The 18,562-nt window shown below is 38.6% G+C and overlaps 1 protein-coding gene across 1 annotated transcript in view; it reads right to left on the bottom strand.

The window, feature by feature from the left end:
* Positions 1 to 18,173, bottom strand: part of LOC110059697 (GATOR2 complex protein WDR59-like) — a 29,684-nt gene extending 11,511 nt beyond the window's left edge. The window contains exons 1-16 of the mRNA XM_089297706.1: positions 18,084 to 18,173; positions 17,599 to 17,648; positions 16,809 to 16,944; positions 15,754 to 15,839; positions 14,647 to 14,727; positions 13,436 to 13,473; positions 12,943 to 13,031; positions 12,469 to 12,585; positions 10,095 to 10,172; positions 8,077 to 8,251; positions 4,904 to 4,983; positions 3,476 to 3,688; positions 2,440 to 2,604; positions 1,373 to 1,468; positions 689 to 830; positions 3 to 75 (exon numbers count right to left, since the gene is read on the bottom strand). Coding sequence (XP_089153832.1) covers positions 3 to 75; positions 689 to 830; positions 1,373 to 1,468; positions 2,440 to 2,604; positions 3,476 to 3,688; positions 4,904 to 4,983; positions 8,077 to 8,251; positions 10,095 to 10,172; positions 12,469 to 12,585; positions 12,943 to 13,031; positions 13,436 to 13,473; positions 14,647 to 14,727; positions 15,754 to 15,839; positions 16,809 to 16,944; positions 17,599 to 17,648; positions 18,084 to 18,143 — 1,679 coding nt within the window. The 5' untranslated portion in view covers positions 18,144 to 18,173. The remainder of the gene's footprint in view (positions 1 to 2; positions 76 to 688; positions 831 to 1,372; positions 1,469 to 2,439; positions 2,605 to 3,475; positions 3,689 to 4,903; positions 4,984 to 8,076; positions 8,252 to 10,094; positions 10,173 to 12,468; positions 12,586 to 12,942; positions 13,032 to 13,435; positions 13,474 to 14,646; positions 14,728 to 15,753; positions 15,840 to 16,808; positions 16,945 to 17,598; positions 17,649 to 18,083) is intronic.
* Between the last annotated feature and the right edge of the window lie 389 nt (positions 18,174 to 18,562).

Below are 18,562 nucleotides of genomic sequence, written 5' to 3'. Positions count from 1 at the left end.
ACCTTGGAGTAGGTTCTCCACCAGACCCCACACGGCCGCTATATCTTCCAGGTAAATTAAAGCACACCAGTAATCCTGAGAAATAATAAAAAAAATAATGGATTGACAAATACAGGCGGATGAGAGCAGCGGCATACAGCTCAAACTCATTTAATATCTCAGTGCCAATTTTTCTACCCATTCAGGTTTACACAAGAGTTTGGTTATCAAACATTTTTTCACTCGATGGTAAGAGTCCCTTCTCCTTTAATTTGTTGGCATACACTAAGTATAGAAAGGTTACAGCAATAGAACAACAAACCCAAACAACCCAGTTGACCAATTAAAACTCGAGGCAAAAACGTGCGATCTGCGTCAAGCGCAAGAGAAGCAAGCTTGACCCAGGAAATTATTTAAAACCCACTAGCAAGTTTGATGTTACTCAAGAATTTTGATGTTGATGAGTTTTGATGTCAGGCTGGTCTGGCTGGTTTCTCTGTTATGACGTTAACGTATCTTGTCGGAGCCGAGCACAAGAGATTGGTCAATACGAATCGGAAGCACCTCAGGGAATTCAGAACTCAGAATTTACAGAAAAGATACATTGAAATGAAATCGATACAAAGCAGTCTGATGGAACATTTCATGACCGGATCATTTAAAACTGAAGTGGGGCATTTTTAATATCGCTTTTGTTAAATCAGCTCACCGCAGGCACAGAATTTGGCGCCAGATGTGCGAGGAAAAGGAATAGCTGCGTCCGAGTAACTACCATAGGAAACTGGGTCGAGCCGGCCGTGAAGCTGGGGAACAGTGGAGGTGTATTGGTCCATAGGTAAGTCTTCTTGAAGCTGTGTGGATGAAAATAATCACAAAAATATTCGCAAGGAAAAAAAATTGTTAAATATTAAATGTTCATAGGGGTCAATGCGCCTAGCTACACATAGCTGGTTCACAGGCATGCCACTTAAACTGAAAGAAACTGAAAGATAGATTCCCAATTGGCAGAGTTTAGTCTTTAAGCGACCCACAATCTCTTGAAATTACAAGACAGCGAGGCTTTACTCGCTACGAAGTGCAGGGGGTACCCAACAGCCAACACTCTCCTCAGCGCTTCACAAACGTGAAACAACTTTCCTAGTCAGCGGTCTTGAAAGATAATGAAAGGCAACATGGCGCGAAACTAGCAGAGAACAACCGTATCGAAAATGAGTTTAATTTGAAAATGTATTTGAAAATGTGTTTAATTTGCATGTGAGTGAAATCTCATTTACAATTGAAAGGATGGGCACCGAGACTCGTTTTGAGAAAGAAGTTAAAGGTAATTCGGAAATGGCCTATTAAACTTCCTCTGTATAACAGGTTGAAACCGGCTGCTTTCGTTTAAACTGACCGTTAATTCCTCAAGATGGCTGACCAGTTGACGAAGGCACGGCTCAAGGCAAGTCTGGTTCAACTTCACATGTGTCTGAGCTGTTTCACGTAAAGTCTACCAGGAAAAAAGCGAAAGAGCAACAATGAAGAAACCTCTTTTACATAGTTTGTCTCGGAAGCTTCTTGCTTGGCAAAATAAAATTGACCTAGCAAGGTTTCAAAGCCTGATCCAACCTGGTTCAGAAGTATTCGTGCATAACGCCGTTTTGAGCCATATAAACCAGGTGGATAAGAATGTGTTGATTATCTACTTTGTGTGGTATGTTAAATGTAAATGCTTCCGTATTATAAAAACTTATCGTTTCAAAGTAGTTTTCGCTTTGTTTGTTTGTTTGTTTTTTAATTTTCAGGTATTTGTGTTTACCTACCACATTACATGAAAAGTTACATTAAAAGGCAGAAGACTTCAGTGACATTCTTGAAGGGGCCGCTTAATCTACCTGGATAACTACAATCCCGGACAAAAGTAGTTGGGACAGTTGAGCTGCATCTCGTATCCCCCATCTCCCCTAATCAATGTTGGAAAATGTCGCGTTTGTTTTCAACAAAAAGGGAAAAAAAAATCACCTGATTATCAACATTGTAAGTGGGGGAAGGGGGGAACTTGCTTGGTGCCCCAAGATTTTTGTCCGGGATTGTAGAAGTTCAAAAATTAACGTTACTTTCGGAATTCTACAGCACCCAATTTTCTCAAACCAATGGAAATCATAACCGAGATGGTGTTAGGATATCTGATCTTAATTAGCATATATTTTCACGATTTTATCTCACCGTCACTTCCTTGATAGTTTTAGTTTCTCTTGGGAAGATATATCAACCACTCGAGAGAGTGTTTGACCACACTTCCAAACACCTTGGAGTTGATTTCGAAAAACCGAGAAAATACTCCGTTGCGCGTCGTTTTTTCAACTCTCTATTCGGTATTTGGAAATGTGGTAAGACTCGGACTCTCGTGTTAGAATTTCTACCTTTAAAGGTGCATTGTACAGACTAGGTAAAAGGCAGTACGGTCTATTTCTTACTTACCTTCATAAGTTTGGTCTTGGTGTTCAGGTCAATGGAGGTGTCAGGTGTAAATTCAAATGATGGTATGGCGTTGTTAGGATAGTGTTTGGGGAAGTTTATTACTAATGATACAACATTAGGGCCATTGGTAACATTCACTGTACAGCTTCTATGACCTGCGTCCATCTAAAAAGAGAACCAATTTCAAATTTGAGCTAAAAGTCTACACCTGACCCTGGGTTTCGCCGTATCTTGAAGTATTAGAGAGTTTAAGTAATCTCGAAGGCGACACCGAGGACAATGCCGATTAAAAAATGTTTTATATTTTACCTGCAAATTTCGCGATACTCTAAAGTCATTTACTTTGTTTATCACTGTCAAAACTATCACGAAACTGAATCAGGGGCAAAGCGATAAATTTGAAATAAAAACTTTAAAAAAGTGCCATCGTGGTTCACGTTCTCCAGACAACGCAGAATTTGGTCATTTCATGTTGTTGTTTCAGAGGACGGCAAAGAAATGTTCCAAGAATTATAACGCACGCGCTTAGATATTGTCCTGCTCATTAAACCTTTTGTTAAGCGACGTTCCCTTTGCCGTTTTCTTAAATTCCCTAATGTTTCCAATGAATACGGAAAAACGTTTTAATAAACAAAGCAAAACCCATCACTATTTTTGATAGAACTTAAACAACGAACTATATACCAGCGTTGCTACAGTGCAACTAGCAAATTTCTTTGAAATTAAGTCTTCTACAAGTTAAAACTAACTTTCAATCAATCATCAACATGGTTAAAACACGAAATAGTCTGCATGCAAAAACGAGCTAACATGGTGCAACTCTATTTCGATAAATTCGCCACTAAGCAAAGTTTTTGACCAAACCCTTTAATTGAACATGTAAATAACCTGATATTTTTCATATCCATTCAAACGTTTTAGAAACGGAAAGAAGCAAAAATGTACATTACAGCTTTAAATGGCTTTTTAAAAAATATTCTGATTCAGTCACGGAGGGTAAACAAGCTAAGGGCAATGCAAGGGTGTTCCATTTTACCTGTTCAACGATCACATTAGGGATGTTAACATTGATCAGCGCAAACTCCTGTTGTAAGGTATGCGGTTGAACAGCCATATCAGGAATCACTTCAGCCGAACCAATTATAACGGACTCTGAAATAGCCGTCTCTATCAAATCGTCCCGTATGGCCAGGCCCGTCTCGCTTGTGGTCTGAGATGGAAAATTCTCTGGAACATCTCCGCTGCAAGCCTATTAGGAGGAAATAAGGATGTATTGCACATATAGAAAGCAATACCTCTAACTAACCGAGTTCGAGGTCCGTACTGTAAGTTTTTCGAAGGGGAATAAAACGAGGATCCATAACTTACAGTAAGGACCGTACAATACGATTTTCTGACCAATCACTGAGTGCGCAGTAACTGAGAGATACTTTAAAGAAACTCTCTTCACTCAACGATAGACTTTCTCAAAGTCATTCGTGGTTTTACCTAGTCCTCTGGCTTTACAACGTCCGGTCTTTGCATTTTTCTCCCTCTGTGTTCGGCTACTTTAGTTAGACTTACGCTTAAATCCATTCTGCCCGCCAACAAGACAAACAATTAAAGGATGTGTAGCACTTTTTGCGATGTAAACATTGCTTTTCAATCGAAGAACTCAAAATGTCCCAAAAACCCAAAGGAAACGAGGTTAGCAAAGATTGAAGAGAATCAAAGTTCAAAGTTAGCCTGGTTTTCACAACGACATAAGTACAAACATAAGCTTAACGGTAGTGAGAACGCCCGCAACATAAGTATGCGCACGCTCGCATGCACAAAATGGATAATTGCCTAATTTTCGGTTCCATATCTCCTCGATACAGTAAAACAAGATGGCCGACGATGATTATGCTTGAAAGCACAAGCATAGTTTTGACTCTGATGGGTGGAAAAAGCCAACATCTTCCACTGCCACTAAATGTGAATTCTCTTCACACAGGCGTGCGGGTAATGAGAACAAGGCAATTGATCACCTGGGCCAATTGGTTTAACTTTTTAAACAGATGACTTTTCTCAATTAGTTCTAACAGAAATGTATGGACAGCAAAAAAATGCCTTAGAGCCATGGTCAAATGGACTCGCACGTAGACGCAAGTTGAAAAGCTGGGTCTACTTGCGACTCTGTTTGGCCATGCCTTGCGCGCACTTGCGTTGACTTGCGATGACTTGCGCTCACTTTAGCCGAGATCAAATTTGCAGGCAAGTTAACGCAAGTTTTTACCGTTTGGCCACCCAACCCAAGTCAACGCAAGTTGAGTGACGTCCATTCGTTGTTATAGCAACCTATTGGCCAATGAAATACAGGATATGTCTGCCTTGAAATGGTGTTTTTGCGATTTCAACTTGCGGCTACTTGCTGGTCCGTTTGGCCACGGCTTTATTTTCAGAGCTCGTCAGTCCACAAGTTGAAAAACTCCCTTGAACTCACCATGAGCATTCTTGGTTCCATTGCCCACAGTCGGAGTGTGGAATCTTTAGCCCACGTGACAAGTTGAAACTGCTCCTCATCTGGGATTGTAATAACAGACAGATGCGATAAGGAAAGATTAAAACAGAGTTCGTTAGCTTGTTCAACTGAAAACTTGAAACTGCATTGAATTTGTGTAAACATGTTTTTCTTGCCTGGAAGAAACTGAAAGTGTAATGCTCAAAGGTTACAAAAAAATAAATTAATAACAATTTTTATGTTGGATATATCGCAGCAATAAAGTTACATCACAATGACAGTAAATTACAAAATAATTCATTGATTACATTAATAACAGAAGACGCTATATAGCAGTCTTCTTTGCATTAAAAAGGGTTGTCACGCAACTCCGTTAGTCGGAGAAACGTTGCGTGACGGAGAGAATGTTTTGGTTTCCTTTGTTGTAATAATCTCTTTTTTTTCATTTTCACTCGAGGTTGTTGATTCACACCATTTTCTAGCTTGCCTTGATTTCAAGCTACATACATCTGTCTGGATTCGCAAAAACATAGCCACAAAATTTGATTTGTCACTGATAATACAATTCTGTCCGACAGCTAGCTTTCCTTAAGGCTTATCGTAACTCAAATGAAAGGAAATAACTCTCCTGTATGCCTTTTGAGGCCAGGAAGACTAAATTGACCGTCATTTCGTTGAATCATGAATTGTACAATTTATTTAAGAGTGCTTTTAACATGAAATTGGAGTCTAAATGAACACGAACGTACAGATGTCAAAACTGCGGCAGAGAGCTGATCTATAGCTTTCTAAAACCTGCATCGTCATAAACGGACTGAACAAGAGCTTCCTACATTGAGAATCGATTGAACTTCAAACAAACTAGGCCATAATTATGACGGTTAGCGAACACTCAACATGTTGTCGTTATGCAAATAAATTTCTTCCGCGAAAGCGAATCACAGACAGTTCTGATAGTTAGCTAGCCCGAGAACGCCAAAAATTGATAAAACAAGGAAATTCTACTCACGATCAGCGCTTGACCTAATGTTCTTCACTCTGCTCGTGGCCATGTTTTGCTCGCAAATAGCAATGTCCCGGATGTACGTGAATTTTGTCGAGTGGGAAATGGCATATCCAGACTTCAACAGATTTTTTGGCTAAGTCTTTAGCCAAATCAAAGTTCAGACCAAATAACGCCAACAGCAGCTAGAAATGTCTAGTCCATTGCACGTCTAAGCCCTAAATTGATGTGGCTAAAGATCTTTGCTGTCTAAAGCAAGCACAACGTTATCGCCACAATGCAACTGAACAGCCTAATATTACGGGGCTAAATGACGTCCCGTTTCAGTACATCTCATGATCAGGGCCCTTTCATGCACGATAACGGACGACGCTTGCTAGCAAATCGTTAGACTTGCACCTTCATTGGACTTAATGATGTCCTTGGGCAGACTTCCTTTTGGACAGAAGTTATAGAACGCTAATCGGTCGGCTCCTTCTCAGAGTCACCGCGCGAACTGAAATTCACACGAGTGTAGCCTGGTCTCACCAATTAAAAAATAGCAGGGGAGGGGGGTGGTAGGGCTAAATAGTGATACACCTTTTGCTGTTCATTTACAGAAAATATCCATTCATTTGAGTCCAAATTTGTTTCATTATGGTCAATATACTCTCATTAACACCAATATGACCTTCATTTGCGCGTAAGGAACGTTCAAGAATAACACTTGCATATGTATTAACATTCAAAATCATGAAAAGATAATCAATACCTTCCTTTGACATTCATTGGCTGCAAATGTATTTTCATTTTTGTCGAAAAAAAATTCGTTGTCACGAAACGACAATAATTTATACTTTTGGACAATCCTTTTTCAACAAAAGACTTTCAATAACACAATTTGCATGAGCACGCACAATCAATTGCATTATTATACAACCATATCCATGAAGGTGACAATCTTAAGTGCGGTGAGACAAACATTACAGCCATAATAACATTTATTTTTGGAAGAGAGAATATCAAATTTGCTGAACAATTTATCCCTCAATTGCCTAACTATTGAGGGATCGTGGCAAATATGTTTGGATGAAACGATACCATTGTCCACATTTAGGCCCTGATGATCCTTTCGCTGTGTTCAAATGGGATTCTATTTCATCGTGGCATTTGTGGGGAAATCTAACTGTCACTTTATCACATGTATACTGTAGTGCGCCCCCTGAGTTGTACGCAAAAGGTTCGTAAGAGGCTGAATTTATATCTGCAAGGTGAGGATTGTGAAAATACGATTAAAAAAAAGGTACATACGGTCCCTAGTTCTATAATCAAATTTTCGAGCAAAATTGGGCGCGATATCTCTGTTCAAAAGAATTACGCTAATGAGCTATTGTTTTCTCTTAACGTTAGGTGAAAACACGGTAATGTCTGTCTCAACGTACTAAAGATTGTCACCTTCACGGATATGGTTGTATAATAATGTAATTGATTGTGAGTGCTCATGCAAATTGTGTTATTGAAAGTCTTTTGTTGAAAAAGGATTGTCCAAAAGTGTAAATGATTGTCGTTTCGTGACAATGAATTTTATTTGGACAAAAATGAAAATATATTTACAGCCAGTGAATGTCAAGGGAATATATTGTTTATCTTTTGATGATTTTTAATGTTAATACCTATGCAAATGTTATTCTTGAACGTTCGTTACGCGCAAATGAATGTCATATTGGAGATAATGAGAGTATATTAACCATAATGAAACAAATTTGAACACAAATAAATGGATATTTTCTGTAAATGAACAGCAAAAGGTGTAATAAAAAATAGATAACAGCAAGAAGTTCTCTACATTTCATGCTAGGTAAGCTCTATAAGCTGCTCCCATTAGGAAAGCCCCTCAAAAAAAGAAAAAAATCACAAGCTAAACGGAATGGAGGGGTTCAAATCTGCGGGCATGTTTTTGGAAAATCGGACAGACGAACATTATGGTGTTTTACAACTATTCCTCGCCAGTCTTAAAATGAGCTGTTCTTTTAGTTTTTGAACTACGTTTTTTAAATAGGTTAAACAAGGCCACGTGACCAGGTCGTCATCTGTGAGCAGCCATCTTTGGGATGCCCCTCCCTCCCTTCCCTTCAGCATGAACAGAGATCAATTCCATAATAAACAGGCTTACCATCCAGCACTTGTGATCTCCACTGGAATTCTAACACAACATGACTGTGCCCAACAAATGTGTTCACTGGAGTGGGCTTGGGCGAGTTGATATCTGGGATGTTCCATAGCGACAAACTGTGTTCACCTCGAAGCAGTTGAGGCACCGTGACTGTCACAAGACCCTCGCCAAATGGCTGGAAATAAAAAGAAAAGTTAGAGCAGAAAATACATCAAACAATTAGATTATGAGCTCGAGATTACTATCGCGTGATAGTTGACGAGGGTGAACTGCATGTTCAGTTGCAAGCGATGTTAGAATTAAAGGTTGTGTTGACCGAAAAATGATGTATATTCTTTCTTTGCAAGTTTTATACTTGTATCTTCATATACCTTTTGCGATATCTAGTAAACTTAAATTGATCAACCAGGATGCGTAAAAAAGTTGAACGTTTTACATCCACGCTCATTTTGATGTATTCTGATTTAATTGCTTTTTGGCTCAACTGATGAATGCCAAAAGGTGAACTCTACTTACTACTCATTGGTTTAAGTAGGCAGGTTACGAGAATGAAAGTTGTAGTCAGCTAACTAGAAAATAAATTCTTCCAAGGAGAATAACATATAAAAGTATGAAAAATGTTAATATGCGCTACCATGTTAATATGCGCTATAAAAGTACCATTATTACTTAGCTCTTATTAACCGAGCAGGAGCCGAGGTCGTGAGTACAGAACGAACGCAGTGAGGTCTGTACACACGACCGAGGTCAAGATTCTCCCACACAGACCGACTTAGCTCGGTTAATAGAAGGTTTATTATATGGCAAAGAAGAAAACTTTAATTCGTTTCATGTAACTGGTTTGCTGACATTTTGCTTGCGAGCGGCGATGAGCTTAACTTAAACCTGCCGAAATTTACTCGTCCTCTTCAATTTCAATTTCAGGCGGCGATGAGCTTAACTTAAACCTGCCGAAATTTACTCGTCCTCTTCAATTTCAATTTCAGGCTTTTTGGCACTTCCATAAATGATTGAGAAGAAAATAAAAGAAAATGGCGAACATTTTTGTATTTTAGTTTGCTACTTTTTCAACGCAAAATGAAACCAGTCTAGATGCCGGTCTAGATGGGAAAATCTAGACCGCGGTCAATATCGATTTCAGCCAATCAAATTCGTGAATTCGGTAGTTCCCAATCCTTGTGAGACACAGCCATATAATAACATTATTTATTACAACATCACCACAGCTGTTTTTTTCCACTGATTTTTTTTTTCCCATACTTTTATATGTTAATCTCCTTGGAAGGATTTATTTATTAGTATAGCTGACAACAACTTTCATTCTCATAACCTGCCTACTTAAATTTCCTATAAATAGGTAAAGAGAATACCACTTTTCATAGGCATGCAATCCGTGCACAGGGTGCAATAAGACTTATGACCGCCTTTACAAAAGCAGTTTGAACTCCCATACAAACTCTGTATTCTGTTTCCTTACGTGGACATCCTTGTAAGCGGCCGCGGAAACTTTGAGGGCTTACACTTTAGCTTTTTCCTTTGTTTTTAAGCTCCCGTGAGGAATTGGGCCTGACTATGAAAGATACTCATGAACACTTGTAAACTGCTTCACTTCATTTTGTTACAGCGAGACTGTTTACTTAATGTTAATGTTGGTGGCAATAATTATTATGATTGCAATACACACCATAATTATTGCGTCTTTGCATGAGGCAACAGAAAATTCAATCATTTACAGTAGTAGGGTGGTGTTTTTTGCATTCCTAATGTTTATTGTTTGCTGGACAAGCTCCCGTAAGCAGTCATGTATCCCTTACACCTTTAGTGGTCGCTTACAAGAATCATTCTGTAAGCAGACAGCTCCAGCTACGGACACCTTTTTAGCATCCTGAGGGTGACCGTTTACGTGAGCTTCCAACGTGTTTACATTGGCTCTAGCACTTCCAGAGAATTGTGGACATATACTTCTACATAACAGTCAAGACTTAACCACTGCTGGACTTATTACAACTTAAACTTACCGTAAATCTTGCCCTCCATACAGGAGAATTTGCATTCAACTTATTTTCTGGTTGGCGAGGATTTTCTGTATTCCACAACTAAGATAAATCAGAGCTCTTGATTATCGACTGAGCTATAAAGTGCAGTTGTTGATAAAGATGTGTTACATTAAAACTGATTCAAATCAGATCAAGTACTTGTATGCTACGTTTGATTCTGAATGATGTAGATTGTACAACCTTAACAAAAAAAAATGTTGAACGTTACACTAACTAGTTCTTAGGCATGCCACTTAAGGACGTTTGCGCGAAAACATTCTACTCGATAGATTTTCTCCAAACTTCTACCGCGGACAAAGAATGAATTACTTGTTTCAGAAATGAAAAAAAAATTGGGGGTCACGGACTTCGTTTCAGAGATAAAGCGTGTGGAAAACTAGTTTGATTTTGAAAAATTGCCGCATGTAAATCAGCACGATCTCCCGGTCTCCAGAGTTTTTAGCTTAAAATATCAAAGATGAATCAACGGAGACAAACTCTCCTACTAATATTTTGTATAAGTGAATCCTTTGCGTTAATAATTCCAAATGTTGCCACTGTTTTCACAAGACTTAACCCTTCAAGAGGCGTTTGAAACCATCGCACAAATATACAAAGAGCTAAAAGGAACGGAATTCGATGGCGCATTTTGCAAAAAAATGCAAACTTCTAATCGATAGATTTTTTCATTTTTTTGCTAAACAAAGAAAATTGATAGAGAAAATGATCCATCGAAAGAAAAACAGGGGTCACCGCACGTCCAAGATCATTAAATCCAGGCAAAGCTATAGCAATGGCCATCTGCCCTATCCTTGTTCATTTTATTACTTAGCGCGCGCTCGATGCGTGACGTGGGGTGTGAATTTGCAAATAGGCATAAAAATCGCAACTGGCAGGAGGCAGATCAGGAGCGGATTGTTCGAAAGCTGGTAAACATTAACCCAGGATTAAAAGTTAAAGAAGTATTGACTTTTCTAGGATAAAAATCTTTTGTGTAGTTTGAGATCATTTAAATTCAAACCTGAAGGACAAACAATACAAACAGAAAACCTCGCCAAAAAGTTACAAAAATGAAAATATCAACATTTTCGCTAATCCTGGGTTAGTATGGCCCGACCGGGCTTTGAACAACCTGGCCCAGTTGGCTATTTACATACATGACCGAGGAGTTGAACTAGGCTCCACCGAGAAACAACCCCAGCTTAGTGATCAGAGTGTGAATTGAATCCACTTCGAATTTCAAGTCTGGTGCCCTAACAGAGAACATGCTGCTACCCCTATTCACTGGCATTACTTAATTTTGAGCGTATGTCGTATTGTATTTAAGTTTCTATCACTCTTGTAGCAGTCACATCGTTTTTCTACCTCGTGCAGTTTTTCTCCCACCCACCCTCCCTGTTTTCTGTATTAATTTTCTTAGCAACAGGGTAGGTAGCAGAGAGGTTTATTTCTCAGTTCTTATGTTCCATGATTTATCTCGTGTCTTCGGATGTGGAAACAAACTTCTCTCTTGGCCAAAAACAAACGGTGCTGTTCATACGTTGTTGGCGGGGACAATTTTATTCCAGTAAGTGTTGTTTGGACAATTTGGTACCAGATATGTAAAATAGCAATGACAGTATATTGTGATCAAAATGACTTATAGAAGGTAATACAACAAAAAAAACCCACGTGTAAGAACCTAGTGGTTTAAGACCTTGCTGGCAGAAATTTTCCATTCTAATACCCAAATATATAAGAAACTGCTTAGCCTAGCAAGATCAAGCAGGTTCTTATACATGGGTTACAGCTGAATTATGATAAACATTTTAACCGAGTGTGACTTGAAGATTGAAAATTTATATTACAAGAAAATACACATTTGTAAACAAATCCTATGTATTGTATTTTCAAGGACCAAACCCAAGTTTCATTAGAAATTAAGAACCCACTTGACCTAAATTGCCAATAAGTACCCCAAAGTACAAGGATCTATTAGTTGCCAGACTTCAAAAAATGTAGGTTCTTACATGTGGGCTTTTACTGTATCTGAGGTTAGCCCCATCAAGGGTGATTGATGTCCTTACTATCTATGTCATGGTTGAATGATAAGGTGGTTTGTTTACTGCATTGTACTGTAGCTTTCAAAATCCAAACCACTCTTGATTTAAATTAATTCAAAGATTTTTTTTAAAAAGGTAGTACTCTGCTGTGCAAATTGGGGGCACTATGAGTAAATAAAGAAAAATATATTGTAAATAGAACAGAAAACTTGTTTAAAATCCCAGCTGGTGGAAGGCTGACCAGTTGACTATTTACAAAGTGGTTGATTTTGAAATTTTAACTACAACTGTTACACTCTTTTCTCTAGATTTACCTGCACTGTAGAGTCGTTACTGCAGGTTGCTAATGTTGTACCACTGGAACGGGACCAGTCCAGTCCATGAATCTTAGATAGATGAGCTGTGATGTACACTACAGGTGTGTTACCTTTCTTTAAAACAAGAAACAAGTATAAGCACTGGGTCATTCATGAGCAGTTGGGACAGTTAGTATAACTAGTAAGACTACATTCCATTGATTTCCACCAGTTGCTCACGTCTGGTCTACTAACGCAGCCTGAACAGTGGCTAGTAATCAAGCTTATTATATCATTTAGGGGTCAAATAAAGCTGGTCAAAGTCAAGCACAGATTGGTATCCTTTAAGGGTTCAATTCAAATTTTCCAATAAGCATCCCCGACCTTTTCATACGGGAGTTCCCCCATGAGTTCTGGTCCCAAGGGTGTCTAATAATTAGAATCCCTTGGGACCAGAATAAGGTGTTAGGCCATTACACTTATGACACCTACCCGAAGATCCCAAATTCTAACATCACCATCATGGCTGGTGGCAAGAACATGACGGTTCACTCTGTTCCATTTGACTTGGGAAGCTCCAACTATGATGGGATCAAAGAAAAAAAAATTAAAATTAAGAAAAGAAGACATAAGAAGCTTAAGTGGCAAAATATTATTATTATTATTATTATTATTATTATTATTATTATTATTATACAGATAGAAATAAACAAGTATGAGTAAATATATTTAACAAAATCATAAAGAAAATACAGATCACAACAAAAGTAAAATGACAAACTCAAAAAAACACCATTAGTCTTGGTTTTTGTCAATAGACAACCTATCCAAGCCATCCTGCAGCTAAGGTGCAAAATGCATCTTCTTGGGTTGGAAATATCCCCTTTTTCTCCCAACTTAACATGTGCCTCCTGTAAATAGGCACCTTCCATTTGGGGACACAAGTTGAGGAGTTAACTTTTGTCTGTTATTGCATCACACATACCAATGGTTTGCAGTGAGCTTGCTGGTTTTTTCCTATCCCTGCAAATAACAAAGGGGAAGAGAACAATGATATAGAAAATAAAATAGAGCTTTCAATTGATGAATCTTGATTAATTTGAGATGAAAGAAGTTTACTATGTGATGCACAGACAGTAATTCTTGGGTAAGTAGGTAAAGTCTGGGTTTCAGCAAAGCAGCTGCACATCAGGCTGGCTCTTATTCCAGTTCCCATAGCATGAAGCTTTCTTCTTCCCCCACCCCCAGAATTCTTGGGTTGCACTTGACATCATCATTCTCTAAAACCCAAAACTAAAAAGCCACCAATGTTATTATCCTCATCAGGCATAAGAGGGAATAAATTTATATTTGTTAACAACTTTTCAGCTCAATAGCTTGCTTTGTCTGAAAACAGGCACATTTTAAATTTCAGAGTTATGATGGTGCGTGACATAAAGCTACATGCATGAATGCGCTTGTCGAAAAATATTACATTTACATCATGATTTGTAGCCTTTTTAGAAGTTAAAGTATTAGGAAAAGTGTTTACATCAATGTTTGCTTGATCAGTTCGCAGATAATCAGTCGCCTAGATAGCCAAAGTAAGTTCCAGATGTTTACACTATTTCCCGGCTGTTGTGTTTATGCACCATGGAGGTACACGTACAACAACATGGCAGCTCCATACTGGGCTCTGTAACTTTGTGCAAAATATTTCAACAAATATTTGAAGTTTGGCAAAACATACAGACCTAAAACTTGGAAAAGTGTCTTATTATTTTTTTTATTGGGTGAAAGTGCAACCCAAGAATAGCATGCTAGTCCACCACAGGGTTACTCCTAGCATTACGTTTGACACTATGCAGCTATTATGCAACTGGGTGGAGATAGGCACTGTGAGAGTACTGGTAATGTGTCTTGCTTCAGAGTGAAAAACAGTGACGCTAGGACAGGGATTGAATACATATCATTTGATCCAGAGTCCAGCTCACTGACCATGAGGTTACCACACCTTGCGTCAGGTACATAGTCAAATAATAAGATTGTCCGGAAGCCCAACATTCCACTGTGGGAGTTAGAATTGGGTCACAGAAATTGTACAATGTATCATGCATCAAAGAGACTGTCATATGACTAAGGGCTGTATGTCAGTTCTGCTGTTGACTTTCATACAGAGAATCAAAAGAGGAATCACTTGAGAAAACAAGGTCTAACCTCAAGTCCCAGATGTAAATAAACTGATCCATTGAGCAGGTAGAGAGAAGCTGAGGGTCAAACCAGGACCAGTTAAGATCACTAAAATCAAAAGCAGCATTAGAATGACTGATTAACAAAAAACAAAGCAAATTCCAAACAGCCAGCTTGAACAGGTTACTACATCCACAACGTATCTGTAACAGCCAGTGTACAAATTACAATTCACATTAAAATAGCATGTACTCTTGCTTGGTGTTTTACTATTATCTAATTGGCTAATTAACAATAATTTATCATTCCACGAGCCCACATTGGAAATGAGATGGTAGATAGACAATGAGGTGTATAGTGCTGAGTTGGCTATAATCATCTGATATCCAACAAGCGCAAGTGGAATAATATGTTTTACTAAAAACGTTCCTAAAATATAGAGCACTATGCTAAAATAAAAATAAAAATGTGCAGAAAATCACATATGCACTTGCCATTTTTGTAGAGCATGGTTTAATGGCTCATAACCCATGATGGCTAAGCCAATGAAAACTCTTGAATTGCATTTATCCAATAACCCTGTTTTTAATAACATGTTCATAAATTATTAACTAAAAGTTATATGACAAGTTTGACTTTTCTTTTCAGCACTGTACCCAAATATAGAACTTTAACTTCAAACCAAAATATAAAAGACAAACAATCTCTTTGATATTCCCATTTAGACTGGTGGTCAACTTAAACAACTTAAGACATAAGATTATAGTGCACTGGAGTACCGAATACCATCGCCTAGTTTTCAAATTTGGCTACACTTTATAATATCAGTGCCTTTAGAAGAGAGGTTGGAATTGCCCATCTCTATGTTGTGGGTTAAACTTGTTTTTGGTTTTTAAAATTTTTCAAACCAGTTAGATTTTCATTTCCCTTTGATATTGATTTAGATTCATCATTTTGAATAAGGAAACGTGACAAATCACAAGAATACATGTAAAGCCAGTGAAAATGGAGTGGGGGAAGGTGGCAAAAATTAAATGGGTCCTTTCTTGCTCAAAAAGGAGAGGTTGGAACAAGATGAAGGTACGCCCTTCCTTCCTGATGGCATTCACTATATGCTGTAAATGTACATTGTACCTAATGGATCTTGTGTGCCCTCTGAGAACATGTTGCTGTAAACCATTACCATCTCTCCATGTCCAGATCTCTGTCTTTTGGTTTAACTGCAATGTGGCAATGTAAATTTAAATTCAATGAAAAGCATTATTACATCCTGGATTTATAAACATTTAATAAACTGAAATAGAATATTTAGCTATTATTTAGTAGGTTACCCCATCCATTTGTTCTTATAAATTTAGTTCTTCTGGGTGGAGAGAGACACTGTGATTTTCAAAGTTTAAGGGCACTTTTGCCTACCAAGACTATTACTTCAAAAAGTCAAAAGTTAAAAAATATATTTTACACAAAGACTGATCAGTGTATTAAAATATTTAAATACTATATTAGTCCAGTCGCAGTCAGACCCTTCCGGCCAGAGCATGTTCACAGGCTACTTTAATAAATGTGAATATCCTGGCACCCTTATGTGGGGGCGCAGTGGCCTCATGGTTAATGTGCTCGACTCCAGAGCAAGTGGTACAGGGTTTGAACCCTGGCAGGGGACATTGTGTTGTGTTCTTGGGCAAGACACTTTACTCTCACAGTGCATCTCTCCACCCAGGTTTATAAATAGGTACCAGCAAATTTAATGCTAGGGGGGGTAACCCTGTGATGTACTAGCATCCCATCCAGGAGGGAGTAGAAATACTCCTAGTTGCTTCATACTACTGAAACCAGGATAAGCTTTGGCCTGATGAACCACTTGGCTCGTATGCAGACTTTACCTACCTTACCATTGTAGTTACAAAAGGGGTGTTACCATGAGTTATGCATGGATGAGGGTTTCATCCTTCTTAAACTGCCTTTGTGAGAAATACGATTATTGAGCCAACATATGGTAAAGAATTTGTTACATTCTGTTAAAAGATCCATTCCAATGATAATCATCCTTCTACATGAATTAGGACAGTTTCTGTTTTTAGGAGAAACTGAAAGCAGTCTGCGGTTTTGAAGGGACAAAATATGGCAGTTTGCAGAATGTACGAGCCCCTATGTTAGACCCTCATTCCCCTTAAGGTTGAAATACTCACTGCATTAGCAAAAATATGAGCATGTGAAAGGTGAGGGTTCCACTCCACAGCCCCACATTCCCACTTGCTGTTCCTTGCCACCTTTTTTTTTATCTCAATAGGAGCATTTAAGTCAATGAATGCCAGTCCTTTACGTCTGTAGGAGGACAAAGCAATAATGGAGATTCAAATCTTAAAATATTACCTTAAATTTATTACAAATTCCAGTAGCTTATTAATGCACCTTTCAATAACATGCGGACTCTAAAATTCAAAGCTCAACTGACAAATGCCTTTTTCACTACCGTCAATCAAATGTTCGGCGGCTCCTCCCAGCTTCCGACTATGTTGTCTGAACTGTGCTCAAAGATTTGATTTGATTACCATGTGCTCGGCAGTAGTCGGAAGCTGGGAGGAGCCGCCGAACATTTGACTGACGGTAGCAAAAAACGCATTTGTCGGTTGAGCTTTGAATTTTAGAGTCCACATGTTATTGAAAGGCGCAGTAAGACTGCTTTTTAGGTTGTTTAACGACTGCCTCGTGAAGTGGAGGTTGGGTGCCCAAGGCATCCAGGAACTTCTACTATTGGTAGCCAGCTCCTAGATGGAGACCGCTCCCATGGCTAGCAAATTCTGGCACCCCAGCCAAGAGCCCCCACACGGAAGGGAGAAAGGGGGCATAGAGTTAAAAAGTGTTGGACTAGATGAATGATCATGATATATCACAGGCTAGTATATCATTGACAGAAGTAAAATGCATTTATGGCAAGCCTAAATTAGTAAAATATTAAGACATGGAAGATTTACTCACGATCCTAAGACAGTAAACTGGCCCGTGCAGTCGACAGCCATGACTGTTGCCTGAAAGGATAAATATTCACTGGCAAATAAAGCATTGGAATACATGCATGTAAATTGAGCTTACTGAGTCGTAAGCTTCTAACGCCCAGCTACATAAGCTCATGAGGCTCAAGCTTTGCATAGACGTCACACGAAGGCATTGAAGGTCAGCAACAAATTTTTTCAGATTTTTTGCAGCTTTGATTTTTACCTACACACCGTAAAATTAAAAGGCTTTAATCAGATAAGTGGATGATGCAATAAATTGAAAATCGAGGAGAGTTAACTCTGCTCGTCTAGGCATATCAATTAAAAGATAAACAAGTTGTGTCCAAATTTGCTTGAAAGACTGATTGATAAATGATTGATGTGGAGATCACCTCGACGCGCACTACCTTTGTCTATAAAATTATTAAAGGGAATGAAAAGTAATAATTACCACAAAAAGAAACTTACAGCACAGTCTTTGTAAGGCGCAACAACATCTGGGTAAGCCGCCATCTTGGATAGACTCATAGGAATACCCACTGATCGATACTTTGACAACTGCAGGCTCGCTACTGTGATCGGAACTGGATTGGCATTCGGAAGTATACCCGGGAGAACTCGGTAGAACTCTCGGAGTCCGATTACTGTTCGGTTCTTCACAGCGGGGACTCGCTGGGTTCTTCAGTGGGACTTTCGCAGAGAAGCGGGGAAAGTGGAAGAGATTTGCAAAAGAAAAGGCAAAGGGGAAAAACGCTATCATGTTGAAGGTTTGTACTCAGAGATACTAAGTTTTTCAGTTATAAAAAAAATTAAAACATAGAAATAAGGGGAGAATATGGGAGTGGATCAGAGTTCATTGGTCAGGAAGGTCAACTGCCAGGAGTGCTCAACGGGAAAAATTTTAAAATTGACTTGTTGTTGCTCGAAAGTATTAATTGACATCCAAT

Source organism: Orbicella faveolata, unplaced genomic scaffold, assembly GCF_042242905.1.
Source record: "Orbicella faveolata isolate gen_17 unplaced genomic scaffold, um_ofav_v1 contig_3, whole genome shotgun sequence".
Taxonomy (NCBI): Eukaryota; Metazoa; Cnidaria; class Anthozoa; order Scleractinia; family Merulinidae; genus Orbicella; species Orbicella faveolata.
Note: the sequence above shows the minus strand (reverse complement) of the source record. Positions and strands in the feature narration are given on the sequence as shown.